This window comes from Garra rufa, chromosome 21, assembly GCF_049309525.1.
Source record: "Garra rufa chromosome 21, GarRuf1.0, whole genome shotgun sequence".
NCBI classification, from domain to species: Eukaryota; Metazoa; Chordata; class Actinopteri; order Cypriniformes; family Cyprinidae; genus Garra; species Garra rufa.
This window is the reverse complement of record NC_133381.1, coordinates 38,981,641-39,005,054: the sequence shown is the minus strand read 5'-3', so window position 1 is coordinate 39,005,054 and position 23,414 is coordinate 38,981,641. Positions and strand designations below refer to the sequence as shown.

General features: G+C 35.9%; 2 protein-coding genes across 3 annotated transcripts; one reads left to right on the top strand and one right to left on the bottom strand.

The window, feature by feature from the left end:
- The first annotated feature begins 287 nt into the window (after window positions 1-287).
- On the top strand, window positions 288-8,433 carry ccr6b (chemokine (C-C motif) receptor 6b). Its single transcript, XM_073826616.1, has 3 exons — window positions 288-293; window positions 2,563-2,646; window positions 7,360-8,433. Exons 1-3 carry the CDS (start codon window positions 288-290, stop codon window positions 8,431-8,433), a joined length of 1,164 nt encoding a protein of 387 aa, XP_073682717.1.
- Window positions 8,434-12,141: 3,708 nt separating this feature from the next.
- Window positions 12,142-20,908, bottom strand: LOC141296334 (D-beta-hydroxybutyrate dehydrogenase, mitochondrial). 2 transcript variants are annotated; one of them, XM_073827585.1, is made up of 6 exons: window positions 20,812-20,908; window positions 17,001-17,021; window positions 16,462-16,901; window positions 16,220-16,372; window positions 15,714-15,847; window positions 12,142-12,696 (listed from the first exon to the last, which is right to left on the bottom strand). In XM_073827585.1, the coding sequence occupies exons 3-6, from the start codon at window positions 16,847-16,849 to the stop codon at window positions 12,334-12,336; spliced, it is 1,038 nt and encodes a 345-aa protein (XP_073683686.1). In that variant the 5' UTR covers window positions 16,850-16,901; window positions 17,001-17,021; window positions 20,812-20,908; the 3' UTR covers window positions 12,142-12,333. The 2 variants fall into 2 exon arrangements, with proteins under 2 accessions (XP_073683686.1, XP_073683687.1); XM_073827586.1 differs by lacking the exon at window positions 20,812-20,908 and having other exon boundaries at window positions 17,001-17,086.
- Window positions 20,909-23,414: the final 2,506 nt, after the last annotated feature.

Genomic DNA, 23,414 nt, shown 5'->3' with positions numbered 1-23,414 from the left:
TTTTAGACCTTGACCATCCATATAGATGCATCTCAATAAATTAGAGTGTTGTGGAAAAGTTCATTTATTTCAGTAATTCAACTCAAGTTTCAAATTGTGAAACTTGTGTATTAAATAAGTTCAATGCACACAGACTGAAGTCTTTGGTTCTTTTAATTGTGATGATTTGGCTCACATTTAACAATCTCAACAAATTAGAATACTTCATAAGACCAAAAAAAAAACATTTTAGTGAATTGTTGGCCTTCTGGAAAGTATGTTCAATTACTGCCTTAATTCGGCGTGGCATGGAGGTGATCAGTCTGTGGCACTGCTGAGGTGGTATGAAAGCCCAGGTTTCTTTTGACAGTGGCCTTCAGCTCATCTGCATTTTTTGGTCTCTTGTTTTTCATTTTCCTCTTGACAATATCCCATAGATTCTCTATAGGGTCTGGTGAGTTTGCTGGCCAGTTAAGCACACCAACATTGTGGTATTTTAACCAACTTTTGGTGATTTTGGCAGTGTGGGCAGGTGCCAAATCCTGCTGGAAAATGAAATCATCATCTTTAAAAAGCTGGTCTGCAGAAGGAAGCATGAAGTGCTCTAAAATGTCTTGGTAAACGGGTGCAGTGTCTTTGGTCTTCAAAAAACACAGTGGACCAACACCAGTAGATGACATTGCACCCCAAATCATCACAGACTGTGGAAACTTAACACTGGACTTCAAGCTACTTGGGCTATGAGCTTCTCCACCCTTCCTCCAGACTCTAGGACCTTGGTTTCCAAATAAAATACAAAACTTGCTCTCATCTGAAAAGAGGACTTTGGACCACTGGGCAACAGTCCATTTCTTCTCCTTAGCCCAAGGGACTCTGACGTTGTCTGTGGTTTAGGAGTCGCTTAACAAGAGGAATACGACAACTGTAACCAAATTCAATGACACATCTGTGTGTGGTGGCTCTTGATGCCTTGACCCCAGCCTCAGTCCATTCCTTGTGAAGTTCACCGAAATTCTTGAATCGATTTTGCTTGACAAGCCTCTCAAGGGTCTGACTCACATTCATGGAGTGGGATTTTTGATTGCAGTACAATATCATTTCTTTCAAAGCACGAAAAAGCGAGTATTTCTTTTATATGCCAAATTTGAAAAAATGGCACAATCTAGTAAAAAAATGGTAAAAATTTAAAATTTGAAGCCTTTCCGATAGAATGAATGCCTATTAGCAAATATTGCATCATTTTATAGTCAAATGGCCCTGAGTTAAAAAATTGCAGTTTTAATGGGTTTCAATGTGGACATTTTTGTCCTTAAGGTCCTGAGTGTGAGTAGTTTTTGTACAGAGGGTAAAATAGATTTTAAAATAGAAGGAAATGAGGGTGAAATATTACAATTTCAATAAAAATACACACCTGAGCCAAGATTTATGCAGTTGGCATTAACACAGACACACTTAAAACAAAAAACAAAACTGAAATGGACAAAAATGTCCACAAGGTCGCACAAGGGTTAAATGCAAATGATTTCTGCTCGCCCCACCCCTCTCTGTTGTGGGATTACAAGCTGTAATGTTTACTTTTGCTGCATTTAGGTGTGTTTATCGGCGAAACTTGCCAACAAGCACATTATTAAGAAAGGTCATTTGCAAAAATGCGGAAAAAAAACCCTTATACTCACTTCTGCTGTGGTTGAAGCTGCATCACGAATGATTCACACGAACACAGATGCTTATGTAGATTGGGATCTGCGCATTCCTTTTAAAAACGAAAGTAATATTGTCCTCTGCCTCTTCAGCTGCTCAGATGTCGGGAGTAAATGACTACTGCTATGTTAATTATTACATCCAACAACAGAACACCTCAATCGCTCAATTAGAGTCTTCCTCTGCACCTGAGTCACACAATGGCGACCATATTTGGACTGGTTTCTGCTCGGTGAGGGCGGGTCTAAGGAAAGGCGCTCGTGTCAATCAACTGTGTTTCGTCACACCGACAAGAATCTGAGAATGATCTGATTTCAAAAAGGCGATATTACTTTTAAAGATTAAAAAAATACCACTGGGTGGATTTTTATCATTGTAGGGTGGTTGTGTACACAAACTGCCAACACACATTAATGGTCAGAATGGTATAGCTTTGTGACTTTAGAGGAATAATGAGGAATTATTGTATTTGTTCATCACACCCACACTTTAGGGAATGAAAAGTGTTACAGAATATATTGTTTAAAAATCAAGGAAGCAACAATAATAATATTAACAAAACTAATGCACCGACAGTCAGAGACAATGCATTCTTTCTGTTCCTCTGTTTACTTCTCGGTTTTTGTCAGCTGATCCATGATTTGTCAAGGTTTATTTAGGAATATTAGTGTGATGTTTTTAAAAGATTAGTTCCTTAAACTTTGTTTTTTATTTATTTATATATAGAGAGAGAGAGATCAAAGCTTTCCATGTAGGTGGTAAAAAGCCAATAGAACTTTCTCATCGGTGTAGGAGGAAAAAAGGACATCAAAGAAGAAGCCTCATCAGATAGCAGAACCGGGTAACAACAAAGACATTTTCTCAACGCTGCATTTGTGACAGCACTTACCACATGACGTGGGCCGGTCTTTACAAACACAAGGAACACAAGCAGATCAACTCCACACTGAAGCAGGTGCATCATATGTGAACTGCTGAAATATTCCTCTCATCTCAAATCAAAAAGAGTCCATAAGAAGGATTTTAAGGAAGAGGCCACTTTGAGGTACAGTATTTTAAATTCAGATATTAATGTGATGAAATTGCATTTCTTAGCAGTAGAGTGTGAGTGGAAAAGTGCTTTTATTTGTAAAGTTTAGACTTGACTGAATGTTGAAATTATGCTGAGCTTATTTCTATAGCGCATTATACAATACAGATTATTTCATGTCAGCTTCACAAGAAAAAAAACAGGAAAACACTCAAAACAAATTCATCAGTTATGATTTCAAATGCACTATAAGGAGTTCTACAGAAGACAAAATGATCATTAATCAGCTTAATTCATTCAGTTCAAGTTTTGTTCTTATCTCATTAATGTTTTCTAATGAAAACAAACATTTTATTTTCAGTGTTCGACTGATCAATATCTAAAACAAGTAGACACATTCAGATTTTTAAATGTGAAGAAATGCTCCTACAGTACTGTGTAGGTTTGGCAGTGGGAAGGCAAGCTGATGAAACAAGACTCATTTTTAACCAGGACACAGGCGCCTTTCATTTTCGTCAATATCATTATCTTATCTGCTATCTATAAAGATCAGCCATGATGCAGAAATTTTTGCATAACTTCCCCTTTACACATGCAGTTAGGCAAAATTGTGGCATGCTTTTGAAATAATATACTAATTGTGAAGTTTTCAGACAGTTTGCACATTGCACGTTAATTGCAATTAAATTATAAAGTTTCTTACTTTATATGAAATTCAATTAGCTGAACTTTTGAGTTTTTTTTTGAGTGGTTTGTTTTAAACCAAATAAAGTAGGACATCAGTACATGTTAGTATTTCTTTTCATAATTACTTCTAGTTTATTTGAAATATGTGACCCTGGATCACAAAACCAGCCATAAGTAGATTGGGTATATTTTGTAGCAAAATCCAAAAATACATTGTATGGGTCAAAACGAACACTTTTTCTTTTATGCCAAGAAACATTAGGATATTAAGTAAAGATCATATTCAATGAAGGTTTTTTTTTGTAAATTTCCTATTGTAAGTTATCAAAACTTCATTTTTCATTAGTAATATGCAATGCTAAGAACTTCATTTGGACAACTTTAAAGGCGATTTTCTTAATCTTTTGATTTTTTTGCACCCTTTAAAAACCACGATTTTAAAATAGTCGTTTCTCGGCCAAACTATACATCAATTGGAAACCTTATTGATTCAGCTTTCAGATGATGTATAAATCAATCTTAAAAAGACTGACCTTTATGACTGGTTTTGTCCTCCAGGGTCACATATGGTTAAAATGGTAACTAAATTTCTATGGAAATATATGAAATTAATTTTACTAGTCAGCAATATGAAAATAAGTGTATGTCTTTAAAGTACATTTTAAATTTATTTCGTCTTTTGTCATGCTTTTAAGTAATTTGACATTATCACAAAGTGCACTTTTTAAAAGAAACAAGGTTGTGAAAGTGTACTCTTTTTAGGGCCTTTATTTCATTAATATTACATTACATTAAAAATACACTTTGGCGACTCGAAATACACTACAACTGCACATTTAATACAATTAAGCACACTTCTTTTTGTTTTAAAGCAACTAATTTTAGGCCGTCAGTACAAGTTAGTATATAATTTCATAATTACTTCTATTGTATTTGAAATGTGTGACCCTGGACCACAAAATATGTCATAAGTAGAACATGTTTATATGTTTGTAGCAAATAATATTAATATTTAATATTACTATTTTACATATTTGTAGCAAAAGCCAAAAAATACATTGTATGGGTCAAAATGATCGATTTTTCTTAAAATTGTTGTATCTTGGCCAAACTATACGTCAATTGGAAAGCTTATTTATTCACCTTTCAGATAATGTATAAATCTGAATTTTAAAAAGACTGGTGACGACTGGTTTTGTCATCCAGGGTCACATATGATTAAAATATTAACTAAATTAAATTTCTTTGGAAATAGTATGATGTTAATTTTACTGGTCAACATCAAAATAAGTGTACTTCTAAAAAGCACGGCAAAAGATGAATAAAACTTATTAAAAAGTACTTTAGAGTAATATGAGATTATAAAGTGAACTTTTTAAAAGAAGCAAGATTATGAAACCCTCTTTAAGTAAGTTAAACTTAGTGGGCCTTTATTTCATTAACGGATAAGTTCAGTTCTGGAACAAAAATTTACAGATAATTTACTCACCCCTTGTCATCCAAGATGGTCTTTCTTTCTTCAATCGATAAGAAATTTTGTTTCTTGAGGAAAACATTTCAGGAATTAGCTCCATATAGTGGACTTCAGTGGTGCCCCCAAGTTTGAACTTCCAAAATACAGTTTATATGCAGCTTCAAAGGGCTCTAAACGATCTTATCTAACAAAACGATCTGTCATTTTCGACACAAATTGACAATTTATATACTTTTTAACCTCAGACGGTCGTCTTATCTAAGTCTGTGATAACAGTTTTTTTCCGGTTCAAGACCCCATACATACCCCAGTTAGGGTATGTCTAAAAACTCCCATCTCGTTTTCTTCCCCAACTTCAAAATCGTCCTACATCGCTGCAGAAGTACCGACCCAGTGTTTACAAAGTGAACATACAAAAGAAGATAAACGCCCTTCAAAAAAATGACAAACAGCAATGTTTGATGATTTTGAAGTTTAAGACGAAAAACGAAATGGGAGTTTTTCAACATACCCTTAGGGCGTCTGAAGCAAAATAAACGTGGGTGGGTCACTGGGTTCTCCTTCCCCAGAAAATAATTTACTGTAGTACATGTCATTTTCTGTAGTCTGGTTGCTTTTAATTAACAGTGTCTTTTTGCACACCGTGCAAATAGGCTGCCTTGACAGGAGCTACATCACCTCTACTCGCTAATGTGACAACAGTACAAAAGACGGCTGTTGAACGATATTTCCAGTGTCTTAAGTGATAATGCGCTACACGTGCTGTTTTTGACGCGAGAGACCCGAGTTCGCGTCCGCCTTTTGCCGAAATCTCATATCTCATATCACAACGGAAAGGCATTTGTTTTCAATGAAGACAAAAATTAAAAAAAAAAAAAAAAATTATAGAAAGTCGAAATAAAGCTTATGGTAGGGGTTAGGTGTATCTAAACAGCAGGTAAACTCAGATGCTTTTACTTTGCAGTGTCAAGGCAGTGCAGCAGGCGCAAGAAACTAGCAAAAACATGGAATGGAGTTTAATTTATATGGGTTCTGAATGAACCAAGGGGAATAGACTTGAAAAAGAAGTAGCGTGGAATTCAAGGCTAAATTGAGTTTAATTTACTCGGGCATTCTTGTATTCACTGAATTAGAGAGAGAAAAGTGGATTGGTCCAATACGATTGGTCTTCAAAAGTGGCCTGGGTGGGTCCTGTTGCACCCACATACAATGGTTCCGATGCCCAGCCAACTGTATTGCCCCCCAGATTACACAGACTAAGCATGCGTATCACAGAGACAAAACAAGATGAGCATTTAAGATTAAAAAGCATGTAAATTGTCAATTTGTTTTAAAATGGCCGATCTTTTTGCTAGATGAGACCCTTCTTCCTCGACCGGGATCATTTAGAGCCACTTGAAGCTGCTTTAAACTGCATTTTGGATGTTCAAACTTGAAGTCCTCTATGGGGAAAACTCCTGAAATGTTTCCTCTAGAAACATCATGTCTGTATGACCGAGGAAAAAAGACATGAATATCTTGGATAAAAAAAGGGATGAGTAAATTTTCTGTAAATATTTCTTCTGGAAGTGAACTTCTTTAATATTACATTATTTGCAAGTATAGTTTTTAAAAAATACACTACAACTACACATTCAATACAATTAAGCACACTTCTTTTCACATGGCACGAGCTTCTGTTTGACATGCAAATTTTTCTTCACTCGTAAACAGTGTTGGGGAAAGTTACTTTTAAAAGTAATGCATTGCAATATTGAGTTACACCCTATAAAACTAACTAATTACGTTACTTACGGTAGTTACTTTTTATGGAAAGTAATGTGTTACATTACTTTTGCGTTACTTTTTAAATCTGGGCAGGGCTTGCTTGTTTGTTTTTAATATAAAAAGTTATATTTTTGGCAAATGTAAAAGCCTTTTTACATTAAAAGCCTCAGGCTTAAAGAAAAGTAAATCCACATCTGAACAGTAGACCGCAGAAGAAAAAATGTCAACTCTTCAGCAATAAAAAAAGAAAACAAATGTTAGATTATCTTGAGTAATTTTTGCTTACTAGTATGGATGAAGATATCGATCAGTAAAATGGGATTAAATACATAAGGATATTTGTATTATTTAACATATTTAATTATTGCAGGTTTGTGTTGAATTTGACTGTTTTTATTCATTCAATACTGTGTCTGTTTTTTTTAGTGAGTGAGATGAATTAATGCATGGTCACATTTATTCTAGAACTAAAGTAACATCTTACTCACAATTTCTCTCAACATGGGGACAGGAGAGCTTTTAATCAATAAATGACGGGAAAAGTAACTGGTGTTACATATTTGAAAAAGTAACTCAGATATTTTCTTGTCAATTAAAAAGTAATGCGTTACTTTGCTAGTTACTTGGAAAAAGTAACATTATTATGTAACTTGTGTTACTTGTAATGCTTTACAAAAATGTCCAGATTTTAATTCTATCCATCTCTCTCTTTTCTCTCAAGGTCAGTCGCACAGTTATGAATGATTACCTGGATAACGATACTTATGTTTATGAAGATTATGATGATGCAGAACCTTGTAACCTGACATCGTTCAACAAGGAGCCAGTGTCCGTTCCAACATTCATCTACTCTCTGACTTGTTCACTCGGCCTGGTGGGTAACTTGTTGGTCCTCCTAACGTATGCCTTCTACAAGAAAGCGAAAACCATGACCGATATCTACCTGGTTAACGTGGCGCTGGCAGACCTCCTCTTCGTCATCGCTCTTCCTCTGATCATCTACAACGAACAGCACGACTGGAGCATGGGCACATGGGCTTGTAAGTTTCTGAGAGCGGCCTACAGTATCAACGTGTACAGCAGCACGCTTCTTTTAGCCTGCATCAGCGGCGACCGCTACATCGCCATCGTGCAAGCCAGACGATCCGTCCGAATTCGATTGCAAGCTCAGGTGTACAGCCGTCTCATCTGCTCGGTCATATGGCTGCTGGCTATTTTCTTGTCTCTGCCTACGTTTATATATTACCAGGAGGAAAACCAAGAATGCATCCCTAAGTTTGAGCACAACACCGCCAAACTCATGATGATCTTGATTCCAAGCATGCAGATGGTCCTGGGGTTCTTGGTGCCGCTGATAGTGATGATGTTCTGCTATTTGTGCACCATGGTGACTTTACTCAAAGCACAAAACTTCCAGAAGCACAAGGCGATCCGTGTGGTCCTGGCCGTGGTCTTGGTGTTCCTCCTTTGCCATCTGCCTTACAACGTGGTGCTTCTCGTTAACACCAGTAAACTGTTCATTGAGAGAGACTGCAAAGAAGAACAGGTGATTCTAAGGACTTTGTCCATCAGCAGAAGCGTGGCCTACCTTCACTGTTGTCTGAATCCCATTCTGTACGCTTTCATCGGGGTTAAATTCAGAAGCCACTTTTGTCAGATCTTCCGAGACTTGCGGTGCCTGGGGAAACGGTACATTTCGGGACGCTCCTCTCAGCAGACTTCTGAGCTGTACATATCAGCAAATAAAACCGTTGTTGGACAGAACCACGAGAACCCATCATCATTTTCAATGTGATAGAACTTTTCAGTGACTGTTCTTAAGGAAGCTTTGAGCTGAGGATTGTTTGTTTGGTGCTTGGTTTGTGTTTCAGTTTCAGAGATTACAAAAAAGAAACTAAAACTTTTGGTCAACTTTTTGACTTCCATTCATGCATTAACTAACAATGAGCAATGAATTATATGCAATTTATTAATGCGTCAATTGGCCAAATGTTGAAAAATAAGAGGTTGTTTCATTGTTAGTTCATGTTGACTAATGTAATTAAAGGAGAAGTTCACTTCCAGAACAAAAAGTAAAAAGTACAGGTAATTTACTTTCCCTCTTATCAGCCAAGATTCGTTCGTGTCTTTCTTTCTTCACTCGTAAAGGAATTATGTTTTTTGAGGAAAACATTTTCTCCATATAGTGAACTTCTATGGTGCCAACGAGTTTGAACTTCCCAAATGCAGTTTTAAATGCAGCTTCAAAGGGCTCTAAACAATTCCAGCTGAGCAAAAAGGGTCTTATCTAGTGAAATGATCGGTTATTTTCTAAAAAATAAATAAAAATACAATTTATACCATTTTAACCACAAATGCTTGCGCAGTATGGTGCAATACAGTTAGGGTATGTCAAAAAACTCAGATCTTCTTTCCTCCTCCAACTTCAAAATCATTCTACATCACTGCAGTAGTACTGACCCAGTGTTTACAAAGTGAAAATGCATAGATCAAATGCCCTTCACAAAAAAAATAGGAAAACAGCAATGTAGGGTGATTTTGAAGTTGTAGGAGAAAATGAAATGGGAGTTTTTCGACATACCCTTACTGTCTTGAACATGAGTGCAGAGTACACATGCACACCGCAGAGCTAGACAAGACAAGCATTTGTGTTTAAAAAGTGTATAAATGTTAATTTAATTACTTTAATTTTTGTTCAGAGCCCTTTGAAGCTGCACTAAAACTGCATTTTGGAAGTTCAAACTCGCGGGCACCATTGGTCCACTATATGGAGAAAATTCCTGAAATGTTTTCCTCCAAAATCATAACTTCTTTACGACTGAAGAAAGAAAGACATGAACATCTTGGATGACAAGGGGGTGAGTAAATTCTCTGTAAATTTTGTTCTAAACCTTTATCTAATGTTAATGAATGAAACTTTATTGTGGTGTCACAACTGATAGTACTAGTATGAAAATGTGGCAAATATTTTAGTTTTCTTAATGTTGTCCTATTCAAATGTTTTTTTTTTTTTTTTGCAGTAACCTTTAGGTGGTACTACTACAACTCATACGTAATTTGCAAGGCAAATGCAGGTTAGAGAAATGCATGTCAGTCTTGTCAACAATGTGGTATTAAAGCCTATGAGTGTTAAGGTAAACAAAAATGCATTTATCTTGAAATTAAGATTACTTAATTAAAATGACATGCCTTCTGTCATCTGACTGATAGGTTACACATTTAAACATCCACATTTAGTTTGTCTTTTTGCTGTGAAGTGTTTGCTGATTAAGTAAGCATAAGAATAATTTACATTAATGTTGCTAGTAATATTTTAAGATGCACATTTATGACTACGTAATCATGATTTTTTGTTTTTTTTAGAAAAATCATGTTGAAATGTGAGTCTGAACTATAATCATAAGGCTTTTGATGAAGTTTACTTGTACATCTCTCAGTCATTGTATTGCATTGCATTATATGTTTTGATCTTAAATCTGAGCATTTAAATAACTTGCTAAGGCATTTTATAAATAAATATAAATATAGAGTGACATCTGGTATTTATATACTTTTATTTAAGTATCTCCTATATTGTTATAAAGGTGTAATTGATTTACATTACAAACTATTAGAATTTCATCTTTAAATATCAACATCTGCATATAATTTTGCTCAGTTTGGGACTGAATGTGTTTTTTTCTTTCCTCCTTGAGTATAAGCTCCACATTCTCACTATATACTAAGTGTATATATGTATATATACTGTTAACTGTTAGCTTAAATAAACTGTTTCAATAAAGGTTCAATAAACTTTTGAAATGTTCAAAACTCCGTTTGAAAAATCTTCTGACTATTACCTCATAAGTCAGGCTTTACAAGGTTAACATAAAACCTTTAAAGGAGTAGTTCACTTTCAGAACAAAAATGTACAGATAATGTACTCACCCTCTTGTCATCCAAGATGTTCATGCCTTTCTTTTTTCGGTCGTAAGGAAATTATGTTTTTTGAGTAAAACATTTCAGGATTTCTCTCCATATAATGGACTTCTATGGCGCCCCCAAGTTTAAACTTCCAAAATGCAGCTTTAAAGAGCTCTAAATGATCACAGCTGAGGAAAGAAGGGTCTTATCTAGAAAAACAATTGGTTATTTTCTAAAAAAAAAAAAAAATTACAATTTATATATTTTTTAACCTCAAATGCTTGTCTTGTCTAGCTCGGCAAGACGAGCGTTTAAAAAGAGATTAAAAAGTATATAATTTGTAAATGTTTTTAGAAAATATCAGATTGTTTCGCTAGATAAGACCCTTCTTCCTCAGCTGGGATCATCCCTTTAAAGCTGCATTTAAACTGCATTCAAACTCAGGGGCACCATAGAAGTCCATTATATGGAGAGAAATCCTGAAATGTTTTCCTCAAAAAAACACCATTTCTTTACGACTAAAGAAAGAAAGACATGAACATCTTTGATGACAAAGGGGTGAGTACATTATCTGTAAATTCTTGTTCTGAAAGTGGACTACTCCTTTAAATATGACTGCCTGAGTTGTTGAGTGAAAAATAAAGCTCCACTGTTTAACTGGTATTGCTCAATGAGATCTGCTGGATTATGTAGAACTATAGTGCTAGATATGACTTCTAGAGGGACTTTCGGCCCTGTGGTTAAAAAAGAGGCCCTCTATCTAAGTATGTCTTTGCAAACTGTGGACAAAGTCAGATTTCCTGTTCCTCTGATTATAAATGTACATACAGGCTACTGAAGGTAGTGGGATGATTATCTTAATCTAACTAAATAGGTCAGAGAATGATACACTTTAGACAATGATTTAGAAGAAATGCAGAAATGAAACACTGTAAATAGATCATCATGACTTGACTACATCATATCTACGAAAGCAGGAAACAGGAGGAAAGCCCTTATGGTGAAAGAGGCTTTTCAACCACTGCAGCAAAACAGCTTCTCTTTCTAGGAGATGCATCTATTTAAATGATGCTTATCTGAGTTCCTTGTACTACATCCATAAACAAAACATTGAGTTTGCATAGTGTATACAGGCGCAACATGGCATCACAAAATGCCCAAATTTACATTGCAAATTCACCAACCAGGAACAGGACATTTGTTTATTATTTATTATATTATTCTGTTTTAATAAATTTTAAAATGTACTGTGCCGCACATGATCTTTCAGGAATAATTCTAATATGCTTATTTGCTGCTCAAGAAACATTGCTTCATGAAAACCATGATACAGTATTTTCAGGATTCTTTGATTGTTTTTTGTAAAAATGTACTTTCACTTTTGATTTACTGACCCCAAACTTTTAAAATGGTAGTGTATTTTAAGGTTAACCTGTCACCTTTTTTCTTAGGTTTTCAGCCTTTACTAGTTTCAATGATCCTGTGGTGTTGTGAATGCATTTGTAAAAGCATATAAATATTCCATAAAGGAATATTTATCAGGATTGGGAAAGGTCTTAGAGCTGTATTGCCCACAAGAAATGGAAGATCTTCAGCATGATTATCTGTGATAAAGACTTTATTAGTTTTCTACTCAGAAGGAATAGGGAAAGGAGTACATAACTCGCATTTATAATAAGGGATGTTTCAGTACATATTTGTGCGTATAACTGTTCTTCCTTACAGCAACACTCAGGATTGGAGTCATCCATGTAAAGCAAACTCTCTTATTCGGATTATGAATAAGCATAAATCATGAGTAAAGCATTACTTTACGCTTGTTAAACGTGTAACTCACATAAAACACAGAATCAGTGATGCAAGTAGGGAGAAAAGGGCATATGTGGAAAAACAACCTTTCTATCCAGGAAGCAACCAGGTATCGGGTTTGAGGTTTGGGAGCAGTGAGAGCGTGAACCATGGCATTGATAACCATAGAGCAATCCTTACATCCTAAAGTGCACATTGAATAAAAATATTCACATGCCATCTCAATGTATTTCTGGTTGAATGTTAGTTTACGCACATCATCAAATTCATCCCATATGTCTTGCGCCGTCTTCTTGGGCAGAATGTTTGTGGCTATGCCAAAATTTCCAGGTTGAATAATGCTGACCTACAAGAACAAAAAAAAAAAAAAACACACACAGAAAAATCAAATAATGCACATGTTCAAAGCAATGTCCTATTTGCAATTACCGGGGTTCGAGCATTTAAGGCCTTTATGGCTTCTATGCTGTTAGGGTGTAGGCCAAACTTAAATAAATGGCTGACACCAGAACACATCCATGATGGAGAATATGATTTTGGGTACACTAGATCATGACTATATTATTAAATGACCATATAGTAACTCTCCAAATGCAACTTTTTTTATATAATTATTGATATAGGGAGTCCAGAGAATTGCACTGCAGTGGTTTGATCGAAATTGAGCAAAAAATCTAGGACTAGTTAGCAAAAGTCGGTTTTTAACATATTTGTGAATCATTAATCAAATATTTGATTTACAACAATGGCTCTTGAGGCAAAGATGCTCATTATGAGGAGATCTATGAAATGATATGCATATTGTGTGGATGTGTGAAACACCATGTGATTATGAAGGCAAAAAACTTGTTAGCGCCAACTAGTGGCTGGTTTCTTTCAAAACTCTTACAGACCTTTAGGATGCCCACCGAGTTTCACTCTGATCGGCCTCCATTAAGCCTGTCAAATAGGTGCTCAAATTTTATTGGCCGATGACGGCCATGTTTTTTGAGATACACCAATGTCCTCATAGACTCTTATGGCACATTGGACAAAGACACTGCATACCAATTTTCCATCTTATAGCGACACCAAGTGGCAGAGCTACGCAATTTTTAGATATAGCCATTTTGTTTTGATTGAGCCAAGGATTCCAAAGATATAAGACAATTGAGTCTTTGACAAATGGTCTAGGAGTTATGAGAGGTTTCAGGCTTTTGCTCGCTGTAGCGCCACCTATAGACTGATTGGGGTGAGTCTTTGTCAGGTTTTCCCCAAATTGAGCTCTATCATTTGGCCAAGTTCCAAGTTTCTTGGCCTTACGGTTTGGTCTGCACGATCAGTTTTACGGTGGAAGAAAAAGTCTTAACAGTTTCAATAGGGTTTCAGCACTACATGGTCGAAGCCCTAATAAATATAGCACCACTGGGCTGTAGCAAAGTGCAGAGCAGGTAATGCAAAACCAGCAGAAATTTAATGAACATGAAAACAAGCTGGTTCTGAATTATAGGTGAGAATGAACTTAGAATGAACAGAAGTTCAAATGAAAATGAACATAACATAAATAAAAACATTCATTTCTAAACTAGGAGGAATAAACATTTGTACAATGCTGATGTGGATATTAAAGGAATCAAAACAGCACAACATTACACAGAATTTTATAAAGTTGCACCACGCAAGACTCAAACCCACAATCTCTAGCTCAAGTGCCTGTCGCCCATCTTGTTGCGCCATTGGGGAAATAAGTGTTCACAAAGATGCTGAAGTTCAGAAGTTCAACTGAGAATCAATTCAAAGTAATGAATTTGTACTTAAATGCACTGTGTCCGTGTCGTATTTTTAATAGATTGAGATGAGATCATCCTTGGAAAGGGAACACTGGCTGCAACAGAAGCAATTTCTGCATCATTTCCTGCCACAGTACCTCTTGCGGTCTGGGCATGCGTCACACTGAGTGGCAAACCCATGACATGTAGCATGCGGGATCCGTGGTGTAACACATTAAGCTATACACTCATGCAGGTTCACCAGGCTACTAAGGAGAGGTTTCAGTGTGAGATTGAGCTCTCCAAAAGCATGACATATTAGATAGATTAGCATGCTAAGCTAACTTAATACTAACATAGCTTACGGTTAACCTAATAGCTGAAGAGCCACATTAGAAATAATGGCAACTGGTTAGCATGCCAACCAATTAGCATGCTAAACTAACTAACATAAGTCAACAAACATAGGCATGGTCTAATTTGGAGAGGTATTTCTCGGGAACAGAAGTGAATATCAAAAATCTGTTCAGTTATTTCTGTCCGGCTCAGTCCAAAGATAATTTGGTCAGATTTTGGAGAAAATTGGACAAAATTTGTAGGAGGAGTATCAAAAAAAGTTTTACATTTATTTCAATTTGGAGGATAGGCACATTAACGGAAAAGGATAAAAGAAACTTCATGAGAATCGGCAGAATCAGGGAATGAAAGGATATAAAAATAAAACTTAACAATGTTTTTAAAATGTATAAGCATTTTTTTCGTCAAAATCTTTATACCTCTGGGGCATGCTGCAAATGATCCTCATCAATTTTTGTGCTAATATGTCAAATGGTTCAAAAGACATTGCAATTGACATGACATGACCTAAAGAATCCATATAGACATACAGATTATGATTTTCTGACTGTTTTAAAGTTATAAGCAAAAATAGCCATTTTTTATATCTTTTATATCTCACAATCCATAGGTGGTGCTGTTCACAACTTTGGCATGGACCCTCATATCATGCTGTTGATGAAGTGAAGCAAGTTTCATTTTGATTGATCAAAGTTTAGCCAAGATACAGCCTCTGAACCAATTTCAGATTGACCTCGTTTCAGTTCACAGTATCATAACTTTTTTTTTGACCAGTAGGTCATAAAATTCTGTTCAGTCATTTCTATGTGGCTCAGCCCAAAGATTATCTCTGCTAAGTTTCAAAAGAAGTAGTGAAAAAATTAAAAACTGTATTTTTCAAAATGGACACTACTATAATGGGTGCAGGCTTAATGTAAGATATTGAATGTGATCACCGTGAGGAGCATGAGTAATCAGATGTACTAAGTTTAATTTTTCCAAAACAAAGGGGTCAAGAGTTATTTCCATTTCAATGTTGAATTTTCGAACCAGTGGTGGCGCTATAGAGTAGGTCCTAGGGAGCCTAAATTTGGTCAGATCACTATTTATGACCACCACTACAAGTGTGCCTTACAATTTCATAGGCTGCCATTGAATCCCATTCAGGAAGAACAATCAGTGCAAATACAATAGGGGCTATATTCTACTATATTCATAATAATATAGTCCAAAAAGCAGTCAACTTATGTCAGTACACATCAATGACAATGTGACTTACTTTAACTCCAAAACTGGCCATCTCTACTCTCAAGCAGTCTGCAAAAGCTTCCAGTCCTCGTTTGGATACACTGTATGCTCCCATGTTCAGACAGTTAAAGAAAGAAAAGATACTTGACACGTATACCATACGACCTAAGAATAAATGATGAAATTAAAACAAGTTATCAATATATGAAACTCCCTCAGGAGGAAAAAAGTTGCAATAGCTGTCACTGGAGCAGTAGGACTCCTACAAAAGCTATTTTTACTCTAAATAGTGCATATTAGTAATGTAAAGGTACATAAAGTCTATTAGCATGCAGAATTAACACTACCTGGTCTTTATTTTTAGAAAATATGATTCCCAGTTCACACAAACTTACTAGATTACTGAGTGCACTGTTGGACACAGTGTTTACTTTTCCTTTTAGTCATGTTTTAACCATTTCTTTACTTGTGAAAAATACTAATAATAGGATTAGAATAGTTAGAAGTTATATAATTAGAATAGAAGGCACCAATGACCTTTGGATGCTCTAACAAGTGACAAGAATGGGATGGTGACTCTGATGCAACCAAACAGGTTAATGTCAGCCATCTTCAGGAAGTCCTTGGCAGTGCTCCATTCAATCTCTCCCCAGTCACTGATTCCAGCATTATTTACCACAGCATAGAGACCTGAAACATTTACAACAATATATAGAACAAGAGGGATTTAAAGAGCGATTTCTTTCTCGAAATGTGAAATACTTTTAATAAAAAGTTACCCTTCTCTGGCAAATTTGCTTGCACCAAATCCTTGGCCAAGCTGATATCATCATCTTTGGTCACATCCAGCTGGAGCACCTTCATACGCTCAGAGCCTTCTTTAACCAGACTCTGAGCCCCGGGTCCCTCAGGACATAAACATCCGGCAAACACTGTGAAGCCCATGCGATCCAGTTTCTTTGCGAGGTGATGTCCAAATCCACTGTCACAACCTGTTATCAACACTGCTCGGCCAAATCCATCCGACAAGCTATTTTTTGCTTGGAATACCATTTTAACACAAAGCACAAAGCAGATGACTAGACTGAAATATGTGAAAATGTGCTCTCCCAAAAAGTTGAAGGAAATGAGCAGGACAGCCATGCTGAAAATCGCCGCTGACTTCATTGTGAATTAGAAGCTCACACATGTAACAATTGATGAACTCTGATGGAGGAAACTTTAAGTGACAAAAGAGAAAAAGGGATCTTACAACTAGCAGTCACACAATAAGATATAATACAGATAAACATGCAGAATTGTTACAGCATTATTTTACCTTGTGGTATCCTTGTGGTATCTGTTGGCATGCAAACACACACACAAATAAGATGAGTAAGATCACTTTGCCACAACCAGGCCATGCTGAAAGACAGATTGATCAAGTGATTAAGAGCTGTGATCGGATTTACTGTAAACTACAGGCAGTAATTGAAGATAATCAACTGATATACAGACTAGATGTTCCAGTTTGAGGTTTCATAACAAACATGTTCCACAGTTTAATCACAAGAGCAGATCCAGGAGATTTGTGTTAAATCTTTTATTCAAAGAAGAATGACACGTTATCATGAGACATTGGGCAGAGCGGGGTTTTTGAGCCTGTGGGGAAACACTGAGCCACCTCAAACAATTGATGATATGACCACACAGTGCCTTGCAAAAGTATTCATACCTCCTTTTTTCATGTTTTATCTTGCAGCCTTATGTTAAACTTTTAAATTACTTTTTTCACATCAATCTACACTCCATGCACCATAATGACAAAGCAAAAACATAATTGTCACAGCTTTCAGAAAGTACACTGCATAAGTATTCATACCTCAGTACTTACTGCCCTCCAAAGGCAAAGCGCAGTAACTACACATTTGGTCAAAATTGAGTTAAGGCTTAAAATGGACTTTGTGACAACTGTTTTGTCTTGTGGCAAAGTCTCCTGGTTCAATATTGTCCCGGTTCAGAGAAACGAGAGTGCCAACATGTTTGACTAGCTGTTGCAAAAACTTTAAAGGCATTTTTATCAGTTTCAGTGTTTGCGTAGTTACTGCACTTTGCCTTTGGAGGGCAGCTTAGCCAAAGCACCTTTACAGCCTCAGGTATTTTTGGGTATGATGAAACAAGATTTGGACAACAATATTTTGCAATTATCTGCCATTCTTTGCTTCACCTCTTCACCTCTCAAGCTCTGTCAGCTTGTATAGGGTCTGGCAGACATTTTCAGGTTTCACCAGAAATGTTTGATTTTGTTCAAGCCCAGGCTCTGGATTGACCACTCAAGGACATTCACAGAGTTGTCTACAGTATAAGCCACTCTTGCTGTGTGCTTAGGGTCATTGTCCTATTGGAAGGTGAACACCTTGTTTCCTCTTTTCTCCTCTTGAGTGCAAACTAAAATCAAACACTAGCAGGCCCTAGAGAGCAGCATTCGGAAGTCGGCTCATTCTAAATTGATTCTTTTGTACAGAAACAGTTTGTTTTGAAATATAACTCATTGAGAACAGCATTGTTAGATCCGACTCATAATAAACCACTGTTTCGAACTGCTAGTTAAAAAGATTCACTGATTAATTCATGTCATTGGTCAGGTCCCGTTTTATTCGCCCTTTTATTTTGTATTTACGATGGCAAACGCACTAATTTAACCATTTTTTTAATCTTACGATTACAAACACTTACAAAGTTGATAAGCTAATTTGTCTATAGTAACGCAAATTACTCAGGAAAATGCTCACTTGACAAGGGGTATTATATTGCTATTAAACAGTAAAACTGTAGGATGCTTTTGCAGTTTTGGTGAACTTAATGCAAACATGACGCTCCATCAACAACCTCAATAAGTGAAGGCAAAGAGGCATGTTTGTTCAGCATTTAAACCAGTTATACAAAGAGAATGTTTTCATATGCAAGCATGAAATTGAAGTATTTGGTTATTATATGAAATTAATTGTGATTATTCAGGGCTGCTAACTCTCAGACATTTGATGAAAGACAGTTACAGTCTCTGTTTCGGGCTGCCTAAACAAATATCACGCCATTTTATTATCAAAGTTCTGATCAGCTTTTTTCTGCATCTCAATTCTGCCCAGTTGTTATCTGTTCCAAGCAGCTGACCTTTTAAAGTACATTAAAGGGATAGTTCACCCAAAAATGAAAATTTGATGTTTATCTGCTTACCCCCAGGGCATCCAAGATTTTTAACGAAAACCGGTGCAGGCTGTCAGACAAATAATGGAAGTGGAAGGGCACCAGACCTTTAAAAGTAAAAAAAAAAAAACATGCACAGACAAATCCAAATTACACCCTGCGGCTCGTGACGATACATTGATGTCCTAAGACACGAAACGATGGTTTTTGCGAAAAACTGAACAGTATTTAAGATTTTTTTCCTTTGATACACAGCCACGTCCATCTGTCTTGAGCACGAGTTTAGCATCCGGCTCGTGACATGTGAACGCGCTCTGGCGTAGAATACAACACTCATTGTTTACACAGTGCACAGAGATTGTGGGTATATCGGCTATTCAAAATGGTAATTACTTGCACTTATTCTGATTGCTCAAACCGATTCAAAGCTAAAAGATAACGTTTGCTTGCGCAAACTCATCCGGGACTTTACACTGATTTCCCCTTACGGCGTTTGCGTATTCTACGCCAGAGCGCTACACATGTAACGAGCCGGATGATGAGCTCGTGCTCGGGACAGTTGGAAGTGGCTGTGTATCAAAGGTATTTGGTTTCATATTATTTGGTCTGGTGCCCATCCACTCACATTATATGGCTGGCAGACTGCACCGGTTTTCGTAAAAAAATCTTTGTTTGTGTTCTGCTGAAGAAACAAAGTCACCTACATCTTGGGTGCCCTGGGGGTAAGCAGATAAACATCAAATTTTCAATTTTGGGTGAACTACCCCTTTAATTGTACTGTCTTCAAAAACAAAGGCCATTCAATTTTTCATACTGAATTGAGAAATCTTGCTGGAAACCAATGAGATGTCAACTTTTATGGGTGAAGTTTTTTTTTTTTTTTTTTTGTCATTTTTCAGAAACATTATTAAGGTTTGCCTTGAAATGTTAACATTTGTGACCCTGGACCACAAAACCAGTCTTAAGTCGCTGGGGTATGTTTGTAGCAATAGCCAAAAATACATTGCATGGGTCAAAATTATTGATTTTTCTTTTATGCCAAAAATCATTAGGAAATTAAGTAAAGATCATGTTCCATGAAGATTTTTTGTAAAATTCCTACTGTAAATGTATCAAAATGTAATTTTTGATTAGTAATATGCATTGTTAAGAACATAATTTGAACAACTTAAAAGGTGATTTTCTCAGTATTTTGATTCATTTGCATCCTCAGATTCCAGATTTTCAAATAGATGTATCTCAGCCAAATATTGTCCTATCCTAACAATACATCAATAGAAAGCTTATTTAGTGAGCTTTCATATGATGTATACATCTCAGTTTTGTAAAATTTAACCTTATGACTGGTTTTGTGGTCCAGGGTCACATTTTTATTCTTAAAAATCTGTTTCTTTATGGAAATTATTTACGGGTTTTTGAATTTCAGAACCAGACTGTTGCATTCTATTTTTTTTAACGTTCTCAAAGTAAAGCAGTTTCTAGAAAATGTGCCCTAAATCTTGGAACCATTTCCTTGTTTATTGCAGTGTCATGCTTACAAAGAAAAATTTTGAAAATTGTTAAGCATTAAAAGCTTCGCTTTTTGATGTGTATTTAGGATATGGAGTCAAAGTGCTGGAAACACTATGTCAAAATAGCTTGAAATGTTGTTCAGTAGTATCCTGAGGCAATGCATGCTACAAGAAGCTTAATCTAAAACTACGTTAAACAGCACTTTTACAGTCACGTTAGAATTATACATGCAGTTTTTAAACACTATTTATTAATTGAGACTCTGACTGCGTGTTATGTTTGTACTTTAGAACTTGACCCTCTCATTAAATTACTGAAATGACAGAAACCCCTTAAAGAGATGATGACCAATAACAGCTTCTGAAATATACACTTTCCCCACAAATATTAACACTAAATGTTAATGGCATTTTTTGTACACAGTGCAAACTTACTTTGGGCTCTTGTGATGAATATCCAGGAAAATTTAGGTGAACACCAAGTCTTTGTTCTTCATGGGATGAAGAAGTTGCCGTCAGTCTCACAGGAGAGTTCTTCAGCTGTGTGGTGATAGGGAAACCTTCATTTATTCAACCGAACCCAACCTTAACAAATACTGACATCATGACACTCGTGATCGCAGTGGGAAATGCCACACTGTATGCATGAATTTGGATATAAAAAGGATAAAGAACTACATTGTAAGTATCTGACAAAAGATTATTAAACCGAAAACCTGATTTCATGTTATTGTGAATCAGTCTCTGGGAAAAGATGGTGCAGCCATGAGAAAACAGATAAGAAAAGGCATCCATTCATTTACCCAAATGCATTCTGATCAAAAACGATCAACTGCAAAATACTTAATAATAACATAACATAATGTTTTTAGAGTAAAAATATTCAGTTATATAAAAAACTGCTCTATAGTATTTGTACTCCTGTGACTGATATGAAACAAGCTTTAATAGTGCATTATTGGATGAATCTTGTTGCAGGCTTTTTTACTTACTGTGTCTAATGATAAAAAATAATATGTGACCCTGGACCACAAAACCAGTCTTAAGTAGCATGGGTATATTTGTAGCAATAGCCAATAATACACGAGTGAAAATTATTGATTTTTCTTTTATGTCAAAAATCATTAGGATATTAAGTATAGATCATATTTCATGAAAATATTTTTTTTAATTTCCTACCATAAATATATCAAACCTTATTTTTTTTTTGTGAAACATGCATTGCTAAAAACTTCATTTGGACAACTTTAACTTTGATTTTCTCAATATTTTAATTATTTGACACCCTTAGATTCCAGATTTTCAAATTCACTGACAACGTGTTATGAGCTGACTCCCTGCTGAAAAAACTGGCTGGTTTAAGCTGGAAGTAGCTGGTTTTAGCTGGTGGTTTCCCAGCCTGACCAGCTAAAACCATCCTAGGAAAGGGGTCAAAACCCCTCTAAAACCAGCCCGCTGACCAGCTATGACCAGCTTAAACCAGCCAATCAGCCTAGGCTGGTTTTAGCTGTTTATTTCACCAGGGCTGTCATTGGAGAGATGTGTAGTAGTCACATGGTATATGGAATTTTTTGCAGAAAAAGTCCAGGACATATCATGAAAACTTGACTTTTTCCATGTTTAAGTGCTATAATCAGGCAAAATGTGAAAAAGGTTTGTTTTGGTATGCCTTTCTCTGCAAGCATGTGAGAAAACCGAGCCGTTCAGACCTTGCTGCTCCTGTGAAACGATGCATTAAGAGCTGGGGGGTGAAAACTTTTGAACAGAATGAGGATGTGTACATTTTTCTAATTTTATTTCAAATATCATATTATTTTCCTTTAGAACTGCTCTTCAGAAGCTACAGAAGATAGTTACATGTTGTCCAGAAGAAAAAATAAAATTAATTTACCCTGATCTTCAAATTCAAAAAGTTTTCACCCCCTGACTCCTAATGCATTGTGTTTCCTTCTGGAGCATCAGTGAGTGTTTGAACCTTCTGTAATATTTGCATGAGTCCCTCACTTGTCCTCAAAATCATACAGTCATTGTTGGAAAGGGTTCAAATACACAAAAATGCTGAAAAACCAAAGAATCTGTGAGACCTGAAGGACTTTTCTGAAGAACAGTGGGTACAAACAAGAGACTCATAAACAGCTAACACTAAAAAATAAAATAAAAATAAAAATAAATAAAAAAAACAGCTGTGGATCATTCAGGTAACAACACAGTATTAAGAATCATAGGGGATGTAAACTTTTGAATGGGTAATTTTAAACTAAACTATTATTTTCTCTTGTGGACTGTATGGAAACACATTTTATGTGAAATATCTTATTCAGGTCAGTACTAAATAAATAACATGCATTTGATATGATCCTTCTAATTCTGGTAAAATAATTAACATTTTACAGATGTAAACTTTTGACCTCAGCTGTATTTAAAAAAAAAATGCAATTGTAAAACAAAGACATCATTCTAGTTCGACTACGAATTAGACCTAAAATAAATAAAAGTAACTGGAGTGAAGACGGATTCTTCACTCCTATCAGTAGTCACAAAATTAATTTACATTAAGGTTGCTTAACTGTTCTGTTGTTGGCTGCACAGACGAGCACAGAACACTATTTAGAGTGCCAGCCTCAGAGAAGACAAAAGAGCAGTGGATTTAATGATTTATTTACTGTATAAAACAGACATTTTTTGCCAGAGTATCTGAGATACAAGATGTAAAAGCACATCCCTATTCTGCAAAATGGGGCGAGGGATCAGCATCTCATTTGCATTTACAATACATGCATGAAACAGTGTTTCTGCTTCCTCTTACAATAGCAATTTGCAATACATTGATTGAGAAACGAACACATTAACGTTCCTCAAAAGCCTGATGATCGTATATGAGACTCACATTTTTGAATATGATTTCTATAATCAAGTAAGATTAAGTTTCTTCAATCCAGTCAGTTTATCTTAAAATATTACTAACAATATTAGTTGTTCTTGACTATACTTTATAAAAATCAGCAAGGATTTCACAGCAAAAAGACCCGTGAAGCACA

Bases quoted from the DNA above. Each gene is read 5' to 3' on its own strand.
- LOC141296334 (XM_073827585.1), bottom strand. From the start codon at position 16,849: ATGAAGTCAGCGGCGATTTTCAGCATGGCTGTCCTGCTCATTTCCTTC. The intron at 15,848-16,219 runs GTCATTGGTGCC...ATTTATTCTTAG, and splicing joins ACTTGTTAGAGCATCCAAAG to GTCGTATGGTATACGTGTCA. The intron at 12,697-15,713 runs GTAAGTCACATT...TTGTTCTTGTAG, and splicing joins TGGCCAGTTTTGGAGTTAAA to GTCAGCATTATTCAACCTGG.
- ccr6b (XM_073826616.1), top strand. The intron at 2,647-7,359 runs GTGAACTGCTGA...TTTTCTCTCAAG, and splicing joins CTGAAGCAGGTGCATCATAT to GTCAGTCGCACAGTTATGAA.